The 14,065-nt window shown below is 41.4% G+C and overlaps 2 protein-coding genes across 3 annotated transcripts in view; one reads left to right on the plus strand and one right to left on the minus strand.

Moving 5' to 3' along the window:
- Nucleotides 1–2,923: 2,923 nt before the first annotated feature.
- LOC111845879 (aerolysin-like protein) lies at nucleotides 2,924–4,808 on the plus strand. The gene is made up of 2 exons (XM_023815579.2): nucleotides 2,924–3,004; nucleotides 3,843–4,808. Exon 2 carries the CDS (start codon nucleotides 3,864–3,866, stop codon nucleotides 4,806–4,808), a length of 945 nt encoding a protein of 314 aa, XP_023671347.2. The 5' UTR covers nucleotides 2,924–3,004; nucleotides 3,843–3,863.
- A 6,749-nt stretch (nucleotides 4,809–11,557) lies between these two features.
- The window catches only part of LOC111845899 (laminin subunit alpha-3), a 57,700-nt gene continuing 55,192 nt past the window's right edge, over nucleotides 11,558–14,065 (minus strand). For both annotated transcript variants that reach the window (XM_072711222.1, XM_072711221.1), the window contains 6 exons: nucleotides 13,794–13,946; nucleotides 13,320–13,485; nucleotides 12,998–13,131; nucleotides 12,814–12,907; nucleotides 12,368–12,487; nucleotides 11,558–12,265 (listed from right to left, as the gene is read on the minus strand). In XM_072711222.1, the coding sequence (XP_072567323.1) occupies nucleotides 12,123–12,265; nucleotides 12,368–12,487; nucleotides 12,814–12,907; nucleotides 12,998–13,131; nucleotides 13,320–13,485; nucleotides 13,794–13,946 (810 nt within the window). In that variant the 3' untranslated portion in view covers nucleotides 11,558–12,122. The remainder of the gene's footprint in view (nucleotides 12,266–12,367; nucleotides 12,488–12,813; nucleotides 12,908–12,997; nucleotides 13,132–13,319; nucleotides 13,486–13,793; nucleotides 13,947–14,065) is intronic.

Below are 14,065 nucleotides of genomic sequence, written 5' to 3' on the forward strand. Positions count from 1 at the left end.
GATCTTGTCAGTATGTTTTGGCCACTGCTGATGGGGGTGGTTACAAGGTATTCCTTATTACACAGACCCAGGTGTATACCTGTGGGCCTGAAGGTTTCTCATAGCTCTCTCTGCCTTAGTTATGTGCTCCTCTTTATGTATTACTCATCTAAACTGCCAGTTCCACAGAAGAGCCATTACTCAGATAGAATCAATATGGTGCAATTCAGTGTGCAATCAATGTGGTGCAATATCATGTTTTTATTGTGTACATCATACTGAAACTGAACAGTACCTGGTTATGTCTATTATCAGAAATTTGTGTCGAATGTACTGTGGTTCAGTATTTTGGGCTTGTGTTTGCCATCATGCTGGATTTGTTGTTTCTTCCCACAATCCCATTTATTGCAGGGTGGAAAAAGTCTCCAACAAGTAACATTTAATTGGTCAGAATGATTTTACAGTAGTAGATACTTTATTGTCCCCGTGGGGAAGCTGTTTTTGTTTATGCCTCCCTCAGCTTGCCCTTTGTAGAGTAAGCTGACTGTGAAGGGCTGCCACCCACATTAGCACCCAGGGGTTAAGGTCCTTGCTCAAGAACCCACAGACATACTAAGGCTGGGTTTGAACTGGTGACCTTTTGATTACAGGCACACAGGCGTAGCCCACTGAGCCATTGTATCATTTGCAAATGGCAACTACATTAGGTACAGAAGGTAGGAAAGAGGTTTTCCTGGGCTGGTATCAACCCTCTTATCACCCCTTTTTCAAGTATCCTATTCTTACTAAGACTTCTGGTCTAGCCGTTCTCTGATAACAGAGAATTCCTTGGTAATAGTTCTTGTCAGTATGGTTTGGCCACTGCTGATGGTGGTGGTTACAAGGTATTCCTTATTACACAGACCCAGGTGTATGTCTGTGGGCCTGAAGGTTTCTCATAGCTCTCTCTGCCTTAGTTATATGCTCCTCTTTATGTATTACTCATCTAAACTGCCATCTCCACACTACAGAAGAGCCATTACTCAGACTGAGTAGAGTGGCCTGCACGGTGAGGTCTTTGGCTTCGGTTAGTATCTACAGGAACTCTGAAATCAATAAGACGGGTTCAGAGTCCTATACCTACATCCACAGTAACTCTGGAGAATTGGCTGGCCATATTTGGCAAGTGGTTGGAAAGCTTAGACAGGCACCTTCATCCCTGTGGAGTTTGGCCCCCGAATGGCTCAGTTCCTAAAGTACATCAATCTTTCAGGGTGTGATCATTTCCCTTCTCTTCTTGGTCGCTCACTGCAGGATCTTCATGGCTATCCAGCCTAGTTATCCACAGACCATGCATGATGCGTCTGAGGTGGTTCAAGTTTTAAATGGCTCGACTGGCTCTTGTAGAGAAGACTCCACCTTCTTTTCTTATTGCTTCATTCATTTAATTGTTTTTTTACATGTTCTTTCATATTACAGTAGTTTAAAGCCATGTGTGTAATATAATTATGGACGATGCTGTGTATGGAACACACTGTGGTGCTCTGTGTGAGGTGAAATGGCTGTTCAAGTGTAACACCAACTAACAGGTGGTTCTTGGACTGTGTGTAAGACTAGGTGCACAGAGCATGTGTGGTCAGAAGGTTACCTTCTTGAATGGAATATTAGAGAGTCTCATCCTTAATAAAGGAAGGATGAGTAAACGGGGTTTATTAGGCGAAAGACGGACAGGCACGGACATCTACGGACACTACAATGACGGATCTGGGCAGACTGACTGAGACAAGGACTAAATACAAAAGACAAGCTACGGGTAACGAGCCACAGGTGAGAACAATCAGGGATGAACACGAGGTAACGAGGTGGGCGTGGCACACATCAGGAGCGGACGGAGCGGGGCGTGACACCCTCTTCTTTCAACAACAAAATTTACTTTACATGTACCTCAGCAGGACTTTATTGCTTTACTGCAGATTCAGTAATTTACCTCATTTTTATGTCTGTGTCCAAAGTCTTCTTACCAAACAGATAACTCAGATACATAGATCACTTAATGTTAGATGGACTTAAATTTGTTCTAATTTTTACATTTAATTATCAGTGGTTTGGCAATGTTTCTGTCCTGACGTCCACCTTCTCACTGGAGGCAAACTATACATAAATTTGAAATGTAGTCTTTTCTTTAAAGGGGGTGGTCATTACATCATACATAAAACGATGAGCTTGGTTCATTTTACTGTGCTGATTAATTAAATATTGTAATATATTTTATACTGGTGCATTTCCTCAAGCTGTCATACAGTTCGAGCACCTATGCCTCTCTGGGCTTCTGTAAACATGACTGTAGGATCTGTAATATACTCACTTGTCCACAGAGGCTCCTGCTGGGCTCTCCTGGTCTGAGATGGGGGTCCACAGCACAGAAATGTAGGTGTGATATAAAACTCGGGCACTGAAATCAGGAAAGTTCAGTATGAGACACAAAAAGTGAGAAGCTTGCAGGCTTTACTCCTGCTTCTGTCCTTCAGCAGTTCCTACAGTAACAACCCTAATCTACTGTAACTGATCTCTTCTTGTTTCCCCCCCCCCATCTCCTGCACTGCTGGCTGTTTATCTGACTGATACACCTGCGCTGTGTAACAACACACACCAAAGCACCACACACACGGCAATAAGAAACACAATGTCATCCACAGACAAGTGTGCGGCTTCTCATATTTCAGCTTAAGACTGAGGGATTCATGGCTGTTTGTAATTAGCGGCAGACATAGAAAACATTAAATAATTACAAGATGTGGCAAATATGAGGGAGGAAATAAATCTATATTTTTGGATTTCAAAACAAGCAACAATAAACAAATTGCTGTTTCCTTATAAGATGTAGACCTGCCCCAATAAACAGGAGTGAGATAAACTTCCTGCATTGCTCAATGCTACAAACACCACCCATTTCATGATATATAAACTGAAGGCAAAAAGGGTAAATCAGCCACTTTGTCCAGCAAGTATTTGCAGTGCTGAGGAAGGAAAAGAGCCTACATTTTAAGTAAGAAAAACTAATTTATATTGTTGACAACTATTTTGGGGGAATGGAGGAAAGAAAATAAATAATCTTGTATCTATGTTTAGTTTATGAAATATTTTAAGGCTGACAATTTTAGCACACATTTAACAAAGTAAACTACAAACATGTCGTTGTAGTTCCTGTGAGGTTAAGAATGAAATAACACTATATACATGTGTAATTGTTCTTCTCCAGGTTGTAGTAATTCCTGATAAACTAAGATGTGTGTTTATACGGAGCTCAGTCCTGCTGTCCTCATGCAGGACTGTAACACACTGTCCTTTATAGGGTTGGTCTGTGTTAGACCTGCTCTGCTTTCTGCCATTATACACACATGTTCAGGTTCTATTGAACCAGAATTAGAATGTATTCACTGATGAGAATCCTAAACACTTACATAAATCGCTCTGGCTAAGGGCGTCTGCCAAATGCCGTAAATGCAAATGTTCTTTTTTTCTGCTAGGGAATTAGGAACAATTTACTGTGCTTTACCTTACTGTTACTGTGCTGTACTTTAATGTTACTGTGAGAGTTTAATTTTGTGTTTCCAGGCACATGTCAGCTCTGGCAGGTATTTTTTGTTCCTAAAATGAAAATCAAGTAGCTTCACAGCCATACCATAGTCATAAATAGACTTGTTTCCCCCTGCAAGAACAGTGATTCATGACACAATAACTAAATCTCATGTAAGCGATCGGATGTTCTTGGATGGTGGTGGACAACCTCCTTCATGCAGACTTTAAACATTTACATACTCATCCTCCATTCTCAGATTGTTTCTTTCCAGTTGAATTGATTAAAATGTGTTCTTTTGTTTAAGGTCTATTTTAAAAGCATCATCATGTCATACCTGACTCCTGTCACTCGTATTGGTGGACAAGGCGGTTCAGCATTTGAGTTCACTGGTACCTCAAATGGAGCCATGCTGAAAAAGATTTGGGTTTGGGTGGGTGGCTGGCAGGTGAAAGCCATAAAGGTTTGGCTCACTGACGGCCAGTCCAACCAGTTTGGAAATCCTGCTGGGAACTATTCTGAATTTACATTTGAAGATGGAGAGCAGTTTACGTCTCTGTCTCTGTGGGGAAATGGAGCTGGAACACGTCTGGGTGCCATCAAATTCAGGACAAATCGCTCCCGGGAGTTCTTCGCACACATGACAGAGTGGGGGCTGAAAACGGAGTACCCAGTTGATACTGGATCTGGGATCTGCATGGGAATCTTAGGACGAGCAGGTTCAGACATTGATGGTTTAGGCTTCGTATTCATCAACACCATCAAGTCTACTGTGCTAACAAATGTTAACTACCCAACTCTTCATCGGGTGGTACCCAGTGTGGCTGTTGAGGAAATTAAATCCATGACTTACCAGAATACATCCACTGTATCACAAGAATACAAAATCGAAACCTCAAAGAAAATCACCAAAAAGTCCTTCTGGTCTGTGTCCAACAAAATGTCATTCACCTCCAGCATGGAAGTGCAGGCAAAAATTCCAGAGGTTGCAGAAATCAAAACTGGATTCAGTTACACACTAGGAATTGAAAGCACATATGGTTTGGAGAACACAGAGGAGAAGACTGAGCTGATGTCTTTTCCTGTCAATGTTCCTCCAGGGAAAACAATGAAAGTCGACATCACAATTGGTCGGGCCACAGTAGATCTCCCCTATACTGGCACAGTCCAAATTACCTGCCTTAATGACAGTGTTCTGGAGTATCAAACCAGTGGAACATACAAGGGCCTGAATTACACCAGTGCAAAGGCAGTTGTGAAAGAATTACCATAATTACTAGTACAGTCAGAGTTTTACCTGCTGTCTCTGGAGAGCTTTGGAGCAGATCAAATAACCAAAAAAATAAAGAAACAAATTAATAGAGCAGATATGATAACATATTATTAAAGATTTTGTAGTTTCAGGGTTAGTTACATTTAAATTTAGGCACTGAAAAAGAGGGCTCTTTTTTCAGGAAAAATCATTTGCTATTAATGTTGGTCTGTTATTTTGTAGGTATAGACTTAAATATAAAATCTTTTAATACACTGCAATATATACTTCATTTACATAAAGATATACGGTCTCCAAAACTAATTTTACTTTTTATTGTCTCAGGTTCAAAACGTGAAATATATTAAAGCTCATGTTTCCAGGGATCTACAAACCATTTTACATTATGAAAGTCCACAACTTTTCAACAATTTATTAAAACTTAAAAACCAAAATTGAGAGACATAAAAAGTAGTCATGTACTGATGGGGTGGAATTTTCACCTTTTGCTGCAGCAGATAACTTTTCATGCCACAGCTCACTGCTGTGATCCCAGCAGGTCTGGTCATGATGGTCCCTGTTAGTGAATGTATGAACCAGAAGTGAGAGGGAGATGCCCCAACATCAGAAGGATTAAGCCACAGGCTGCACCAAGATCATCTTTGGCAAGCAGCATTGGCTTCGTCCTAAGACCCTATTGAAAGCTCATAGCCTGGCTCAGGACCTCGTAGTGTTTGGCCCAAATCTGAAGTCCTGACGCAACATGCAAAGTGATGGGCTACACGTTGGAAGGGGGAAGCAAGCTGACTGTCTTCAAGGCACAAGGGCTGCACTGCCTTGTCTGCCACTCTAGTTACTTTCAGTTTTGTCATTGGATTTGATGTCAAGACAAATAAATAAAACACAAGAACAGATTGGCTCTTTCAAACAGAACATCTGACAAAGCAGAAGGGACTCACTCATACCATCTGTGAGGCAAAGACCCCACAATAGAGGATTTGAGGGCATTTGCGGGACAGCACAACTTCAGCTGAAATTGGATTGACTCTTTCACCCAGCTGGCAGGTTGCAGTTGGCTGGGAAGGAAGATCCCCCTCAATTAGGAGCCAAGCTTCAGGGTAAGAAGTCGTGGGTAAACACCTCACATCTGGAACACATCAAACTGGGAGAGCACTGAGGTGATCTGCTGGTAACCTCTCCCTGCGGAGCCCAACTTGATGCTACAACACACAAAAGTTCATGTCCTGGAAGATGTTAAGTGAAACTGCAGAATGTCAATCCAAGAGAGTGAAAATACTCCATGAGAAGATATTCATTTATTTGTTGAGTTTTGATCGCCTAATATCAAGTGTCATTGTTAAATAGCTCAGACAGAAAACTACATCCAATTCAGTTTAATGATCATGTTTTTATTGTGTACATCATACTGAAACTGAACAGTACCTGGTTATGTCAATTATCAGAAATGTGTGTCAAATGTACTGTGATTCTGTATTTTTGGCTTGAGTTTATCATCATGCTGGGTTTGTTGTTTTTTCCCACAATCCCATTTATTGCAGGGTGGAATAAGTCTCCAACAAGTAACATTGAATTGGTCTGAATGATTTTGATTGTATCATTAGCAAAATACAAAAACAATAGGTACAGCAGGTAGGAAAGAGGTTTTTCATTTCCTATTGCTCCATTCATTTAACTGTTTCTGCTTATATATGCAACGCATTGCAAGTTAGACGCCTTCCTCATCTCCCTCTCCTCATAAAGTTGCTTGCCACTATGCTTCTTGCGTAATTAAGATTCTTTGGTTTCTCATATGAAATTAAGGGGGATTTTTCTCCATAATCTTACAGTACATATTACAGTAGTGTAAAGCCGTGTGTGTAATATAACTATGTCTGATGCTGTGTATGGAACACACTGTGGTGCTCTGTGTGAGGTGAAATGGCTGTTCAAGTGTAACACAAACTAACAGGTGGTTCTTGGACTGTGTGTAAGACTGGGTGCACAGAGCATGTGTGGTCAGAAGGTTACCTTCTTGTCTGGAATATTAGAGAGACTCAGCCTTAATAAAGCAGCAATAAACCACAAACTTGTCTGTCATGTCTCTTGTCTGGATCTTAATATACCTAAAGTGTTCATATACAGTATATACATAATATTCCTTTGTTCAACACTGGAGTGCATTAGTCTTTGTGTGCTGCTGAGTGGTGAAAATCTCTTTCCTTATTTTGCATTGACTGATAAGATACACTTGAAGGCACAGAATGACGAACAATGCTGAGAGTCTTATTGCTTTTCTTTATTTATTCTGAAGTTTCTTCTTAGACGTGTGCATAAATATAGCTATTGTGAGTCTTTGTGATTTCGTACATCAATATTAGTTGATGTTCTGTAATCTTTAGCAATGAAATTGCTTTTCAGTTTTGTCCAGCAGAAGTGGGGATTTATTTAAAACTCATTGGTATATTTTAACGTTTACCATTTCCAGTGGGGTGACACTAGGGGTGGCAAGGGCTCTGCTGGGGGTGGCAAGGGCTCTGTTGGGGGTGGCAATTGCCACCCCTGCCATCCCTTCGGCTCCGCCCCTGGTAATGAGTCTATTTTGGGCTGCACCAGAAAGGTTTTGCCCCATCCGACATGACTGGTATCCGTGCCTTGTTGCAGAAGAATTTGTCTGTATTTAGAGCTGGAGAGGGTGATTTGTGGAGAACTCGCCTTACTTTGCATAAGATTGACACCGATGTTGCGAAGCCTGTAAAGTTGCCACCCCACCATGTCCCCCTCCATTTGCAGGAGGAAGCATCTGGTCATCTAAAGCAGATGCTGGCCAATATCATCATTGGGCTGTCAAATAGCCCTTGGGCGGCACCGGTGGTTTTGGCATGTAAGCGAGATGGTGGCCTTCAGTTTTGCGTTGATTATAGCAAATTCAACGATGTCACCTGAAAAGACACATATCCATTACAACGAATTGATGATGCACTGGATATTTTGAGTAAGGCTTCTTGGTTCTCTACTTTGGATTTAGCCAGTATGTACTGGCAAGTTGAGTTGGATCCAAAAGATAAGCATAAGACCGCTTTTATTACCCATCAGGGCCTTTTTGAATTTAGCATGTTGAGTTTTGGCCGGTGTAATAGTCCAAGTATGTTCCAGCGTCTTATGGGTTTAGTGCTGGCAGATCTTCAATGGACCACTTGTTTGTGGTACTTAGACGATATAATTATATTTGGACGTACATTTCAAGAATATCTCAGCCGCTTGGACGAGATTCTGACTAAATTGCGTTAAGCTAATCTCAAAGTCAAGCAGGCCAAGTGTAACTTGTTTGCCACGGAAGTGCAGTATTTGGGCCATAAAATATCAACTAGGGGTGTGAAAGCTGACCCGTCTAAAGTGGAAGCAGCGCGCCAGTGGCCTGTGCCTACACATCAGACGGAGGTGAGGAGTTTTGTGGGCCTAGTCTCTTATTATAGGAGGTTTATTATAGGGGGTTTGCTGAAATCGCTCATCCTCTGTACCATCTTACAGAGAAGGGCAGACGGCTTAAATGGAGTCAACTTTTGAACAGCTCAAACTCCTTTTTGGAAGGGTGGATAGTACCCCATGCATCAGCCAGATTCAATTAATCACAAAACCCAAAAGAGCTTTAGCCTGGTTTGATAAAGATGAATTTCGAGGAGGATGTCTGTCAACTGAGGGGTTGAGTAGACAGTTAGGCTCCTCCTACCAATGCCACATCAGAGGAACGTTCTGTAAATTCAGAGAAGGCTTTAGTCAGGTAGTCCGATGAGTAGCTTGGTGGGCATTAGATATTCATAATAGTCATTTCTTTACCATGCAATGTCCCCTTGATAGTTACAAATCTGCCGTATTTATCCTTGAGACATGACTTCCGTATAAATGGGTGATTTTTATGTAACAGTTTCACGACCCCTCTGCTGCTAGTAGTGAAGGAGGAAAAATAAACTTGACCAACCCAGTCGTATTTGAGTCTTGTGACCCTTGTAATAATGCTACATCTATTTCCTCACTCTTCAGTAAAGTATAGACTTTTCTCCTCTTCACATTACTCCACAGACCCCTTACATTCCAAGAACATAGTTTTATCTTAGTATATGACATTATAATATGAGTTAGAACAATAACTATTTCCCCATAAGGCAAGTAGCCACTTTTTTCTCATCCTCAAAGTATTTTGTGTGACTTGCCCGTCTAATTGTATTAAGATAATGATATGCGTCATGTGACACACCAGTACTGAGCCTAAGAACACAAACCATGAAGAGCACCAATGCAAAAAAGAAATCAGTGTGGGGGATCCTTCCCCAGATCTCAAAGGGATTGTTATTCCGTGATGCACATGTAAGGAGGCTTGCATTTACCATGGTACTCTTTAACTGTGAGAGTTGCTCAGCCTCAAAGGATTCAAATGCAATGTCATGATTATCATCCGGAAGTGAATATCCAGTAGGAACAATCGCAGAACAGATAGCATCAATTTTACTGACAAAATATGAAAGAAACTGCTCACATGAAAGAGTATTAATAGATCCTGAGGGTAAATAACTGCATTAATAGCATTATATAAAACCCGAGGATTATTAGAGTCAGAAGTTACCAAACCAGAGAAATAATCATGTTTAGCTTTGATCACTGCCACTTGGAAATTAAGCAAGGAAGTCCTGAAGATCTGTTTAGACACAGTTAACCTATATCTGTCTTCCAGCGTCATTCGGCGATTCTACTGTCATGGCACAGCTGATGAGTGTCATTTAACCAAGGAGCAGGTTTCCCCTTTTTATCACGTGCCTTAAAAGGAGCGAAACAGTCTAAAATCATTTTACATGATTAATTTAAAGCTAAAACAGAATCATCAATCCTGTCACACTGGCATTGTGTTTCCAAATTGGAAAATCAGATATAATGGCTGTATTTAAAAAGCGAGAACAGCGTGGTGCACAGCTTGTAGTGTTAATGTCAACAGTAATATTCACATCCATTGTTATGGAAAAATTATCAGTAAAACATCACATATTTCAATGTTATTGACTGTAAAACTTTACAACAAGATCAAGGGTGTGACCTTTAAATTCCTGGGCTTCTACTTGGAAATCATCAGCTAATGTTAACCTATTAAGAAGTGATACTTTTGTTTAGATGTAATATTCTGTCTGTTTAGGCCCTTGGACTTTTGCTCCGATATGGTCAAGTAATGAAAACCAATGCAAATAAAACAGACAAAACAGACCTTTTGATGGTTAAAAATATATAGACTTAAGTCATATTATTTTCATATGTCATTTTCTACCGTGCTTAAGTGAATTTCCATTTCATAACAGTATTTTGTACGTGCTGGCTTCTACAGTACCTGGAAGCCATTGCAACATTAGAGCATTTAAGTCCTTTGTTCTGTGGATTTTATGTAATATAGAAATGAGCATAATAAAATGTACATAATAAAACTATAAATAAATTTCAGTACAATGGTCTTTGGTGTCTAAGGTTGAAGAATATTTTTGTTCATCTGCAGAATAACAAGATATAGAGACGGACAGAAATAATTCAGAACCAGGGTGGAAAAACGTTTGCGTTTGTCTATAATTCTACACACATACTCCTGTATTACTGAACCTGCCCAGATATGTCCTCAAAGTGATAACAAGTCAGCCGAACCGTATTCAATTAATACGAATCGAAAGTCAAATGAAGTTCTGAAGGTAAGCCTCGCTAAATGAGTCCCCCTACAGGCGCAATCGCGTCATTGCATTCGGCTGCACAGCATCTAAGGTGGACCGGAAAATCCGAATGAAGACCCGCGGATAAGGAGCCAACTTCAGCTTGTCTTCGGCACTCGGCCTGCGGCCCGATGCCTACAACCGAATCACAGCCGTGATATATTGGCTTAAATATGGCTGCATTATGACCATTAACCTCTGATTGGTTCCACTGATAGTAGCTGTATATACAGTAGTTGGCCTATCTAATAAATTATGGTATTTGTACCTTAAACTGCAGTGGAAAATTGCATTTATTATTATTTATTAAGGTACTTATACCACACCATTAAGGCTGGACTAATTATTGATAATCTGTCGGTGTCTGTTTTCCCTACTGTGAGGAATTAGTATACTACAGGCATGTAGTTACGTACAGGCATGAGGAAGTCAGCACGACACGTTTGTGCTTGGATGAAGGTGCATCTCATTTTGAGGAAGGATGTTAGAAATGGATTTATGAATTTTATAGTTTAATGTAGTTACACTACATCCTGCGTGCGTCTATACAGTTTTGTATGAATCGCTTCTTTTTACAGCGCTTGCTGTTAATTAGCTAATTTGTGATCCAGGCATGCTTCCATCCAGCAGAGCGGCACCTCACAGTTGCTAGATGGAGGACCGAGTGCTCGCCTTGACGTCACCCCAGGCTGTGAGACTTTGCATTATTGACTTCTGACTCGCTCCTGTCCTGTTCCCTGCCCTGGCCATATGCACGTCTATCCCCTAATGCATGGCCATTATGTAATGCAGATACATTGCTTGTTTCCATTGTCCTACAATCGACTGCTTCATTCCTGTGAATCTTAAAGTCCTAACGACATTAATCACCTTTGATGTAACAAAAAACAGAATGTAAAAAAAAAAAAATCAGCGGTATTATTAAATATTTATATATCGCACTTGAGTCTATAAATATATTCTGGTGAGCAGATGATCTTGGTATTATTTCAAGCAGCAAGAACGTCTGAAATACAAATCAATAAAAACAAAACGTACATCGAAAAGCATGGATCTTATTTTAAATCAACATCACATTTGAAGATGAAGTATCCTACCCATTGGGTAGATAAAATATTTACACAAAGTTTTGGAAAGACTACAGTATATATATGTTTCAGTATAAAACTCCACCACAAGCAAATGAGAGTATCTTAGAGATAAAAATCACTGCAGTGCCATCTGGTGGCTAAAAGGAGCGGTGCAATTTTGTAGAAAAATTTAATCAGGCAAGAAATATTGCACAACAATATGAACACCCACACACTTCCTTCTGTCAGGGGAAGAAGGAACGAGGCTTCCACAACAAACAGCAACTGACCACTGCACTTAATATTTACACAGTTGTTCCATGGAACTTAACACGAGTATGTAAGGGTGTAGTCAAGAATATAAAAGGATTGCACGACGTGAGAGTATAATCAAATTGCAGGTGATCAAAGCTGATTTTTTTTTTTGTCCAAAAATAAATAATCATGACAGTCCTTAAAGGCATTAAATCCATGCTTAGGAACCTTTAAATTAGGTTATGTAGTCAGTAGACTTCAGTAGGCCGGTCCACTCATCTCGTTGGACATTCCCTAAGGTTGACAGGGCCAAAAACTTGGGAGACCTTGTGGAAGGACACCCGCCTCCTATTGATGATGACTCTCTGCAGACAGCCAATGAAAGGTGCCGCGAAAATCCCTGAACGTGGAGGAGTCTCTACATTCGTAAAGAAATGAGAAATGGTTAACATTTAAATGTGGCCGCCTGCCAAATGTCCATGACAATACGTCTGAGGGCAATATTTAGGGAAGACGGTACCTGGAAGGCCTCCAACAAAGAGGGGACCACTTGTATTGGTGTATGAAGATAAGGGGGGTCCCACTGTATAGCTGCCCTCAGTGTCCACGTCCAGCTGGACAACATTGTTTCGCTTGATCACTGACGGGACGAAAAAGTGGATTGAACATTCTTTTTTCCACACAATGCTGAAGATGAACATCTCATTAAGAAAGACATTTATTTTAAGCTTTTTCCCAGTGAAACTTAAAGTAGAGGGAATTGTTGTACTTCCTGGGATTGGAACACACAACCCCTGGATTCTTAGCACAATGCTCTGCGTGTTGAGATGCAGGTGCTAAATAAAACACAGGAGTCTGTACACTCTCTGGGGGGTTCAGTGTCCTTCATAAAACTGGCAGAATAACTCCTGATGGCAACGGTAACAGCTTGGTGCTCAACATGGCCGTCTGGAGGTCAGCCCTCACCTGCCACTCGGTGGAAGGTGTCATCACAGAGGGGCTGCTGTGGTGTGATGGACACACTGAAAACCCCCTCTCCATTGTCCACCTGGACCACCACCTGTGAGACAGCAGAGGAAACGATGTAGTATGTATGTGGCGCGTTCCAGAAGCATCGACGCTAGACCTGGCAGCCGGGCGATGGACTTACCTCCCCATTCCTCATGAAAAGGGTCAAATGATGTCCCTCGTGAGACCCACCCACGTGGAAGAGGAGTCCTGTCAGGTTTCGGGGTCGAATCTCGAACACCAGCTCAAAGCTGACCCCCACGACGAAGGAGTTCTCTGTAAAACATCCAACCACAGTCAAGCTTACCATCCCTACAATTAAACAGAAACTATAAAATCTTTCAAATCTAACTCATAAACGGCTTGAACTAATCCACTATTGATTAGAAACTATTTGACTATTGCTCTATTCAGTGATAAAAGTCAGACAACACTGGACCCCATGCTGAGAAGCATTACGTCACCTATAACAGCATAGCCCCCATGTCCTGAGAAGTAGGCTCCGCCTTCAAATGGTCCATCAAAGCAAGGTGCCACCCCATGATTAACGGCAGGTCCTTCCATTGGCCGGCCATTTAGCTTGAAGTTACGGATGCATCCAATCACACTCTCGCTGGGGAGGGACTTCCACTGAAACAAGCAGGGTGCCAAACACTGTCAATGAATGAATCTTATGCAAATTGCAAACTATTGCAATTAACCTGGAGGCAAGAGCAAAAAAGAAAGGGACAAGTAATGAAGATATTGGGTAATTTACGTGGGAGCTGGAAGTCTACTAAAAGGCTGAATAAGAGGGAGGTTTTGAGTAGCGAGTGGAGAATGAGAGACTGAACTTGCGTTTAGCTGACCATGTGGCTGAAATCAACAAACCCATTCACGTTTCTCACATTAGACAATTTCACGTTCTTCGCGGCTACTGGATGGTGGAATCTGGCTACCTGATGACTGGAGAGTATGGATGCCGGCACGCTGCCCAGGTAGATGGGCGACTGCAGGTCTGAGAGTCGGTCACTGGGGAGTAGTTGCCCTTCTTTGATGTGAAGCCCATCCACAACCAGGCGGAAGCTTCCAGCCTCCCAGCCGAACGTGATCTGAGTGACACCCATGAATGAATGGTCAGTCAACTGCCGCGCGTAATGATGAAACGACTGAGCTGCTGGAATAAGCCAGTGAACATTAGATCTGGGTGTATGTTTTCAATGTCCATTAC

The sequence above is a fragment of the Paramormyrops kingsleyae genome, chromosome 4 (genome assembly GCF_048594095.1).
Source record: "Paramormyrops kingsleyae isolate MSU_618 chromosome 4, PKINGS_0.4, whole genome shotgun sequence".
Taxonomy (NCBI): domain Eukaryota; kingdom Metazoa; phylum Chordata; class Actinopteri; order Osteoglossiformes; family Mormyridae; genus Paramormyrops; species Paramormyrops kingsleyae.

Coding starts and splice junctions, on each gene's coding strand:
- LOC111845879 (XM_023815579.2), top strand. CDS start 3,864: ATGTCATACCTGACTCCTGTCACTCGTATTGGTGGACAAGGCGGTTCA.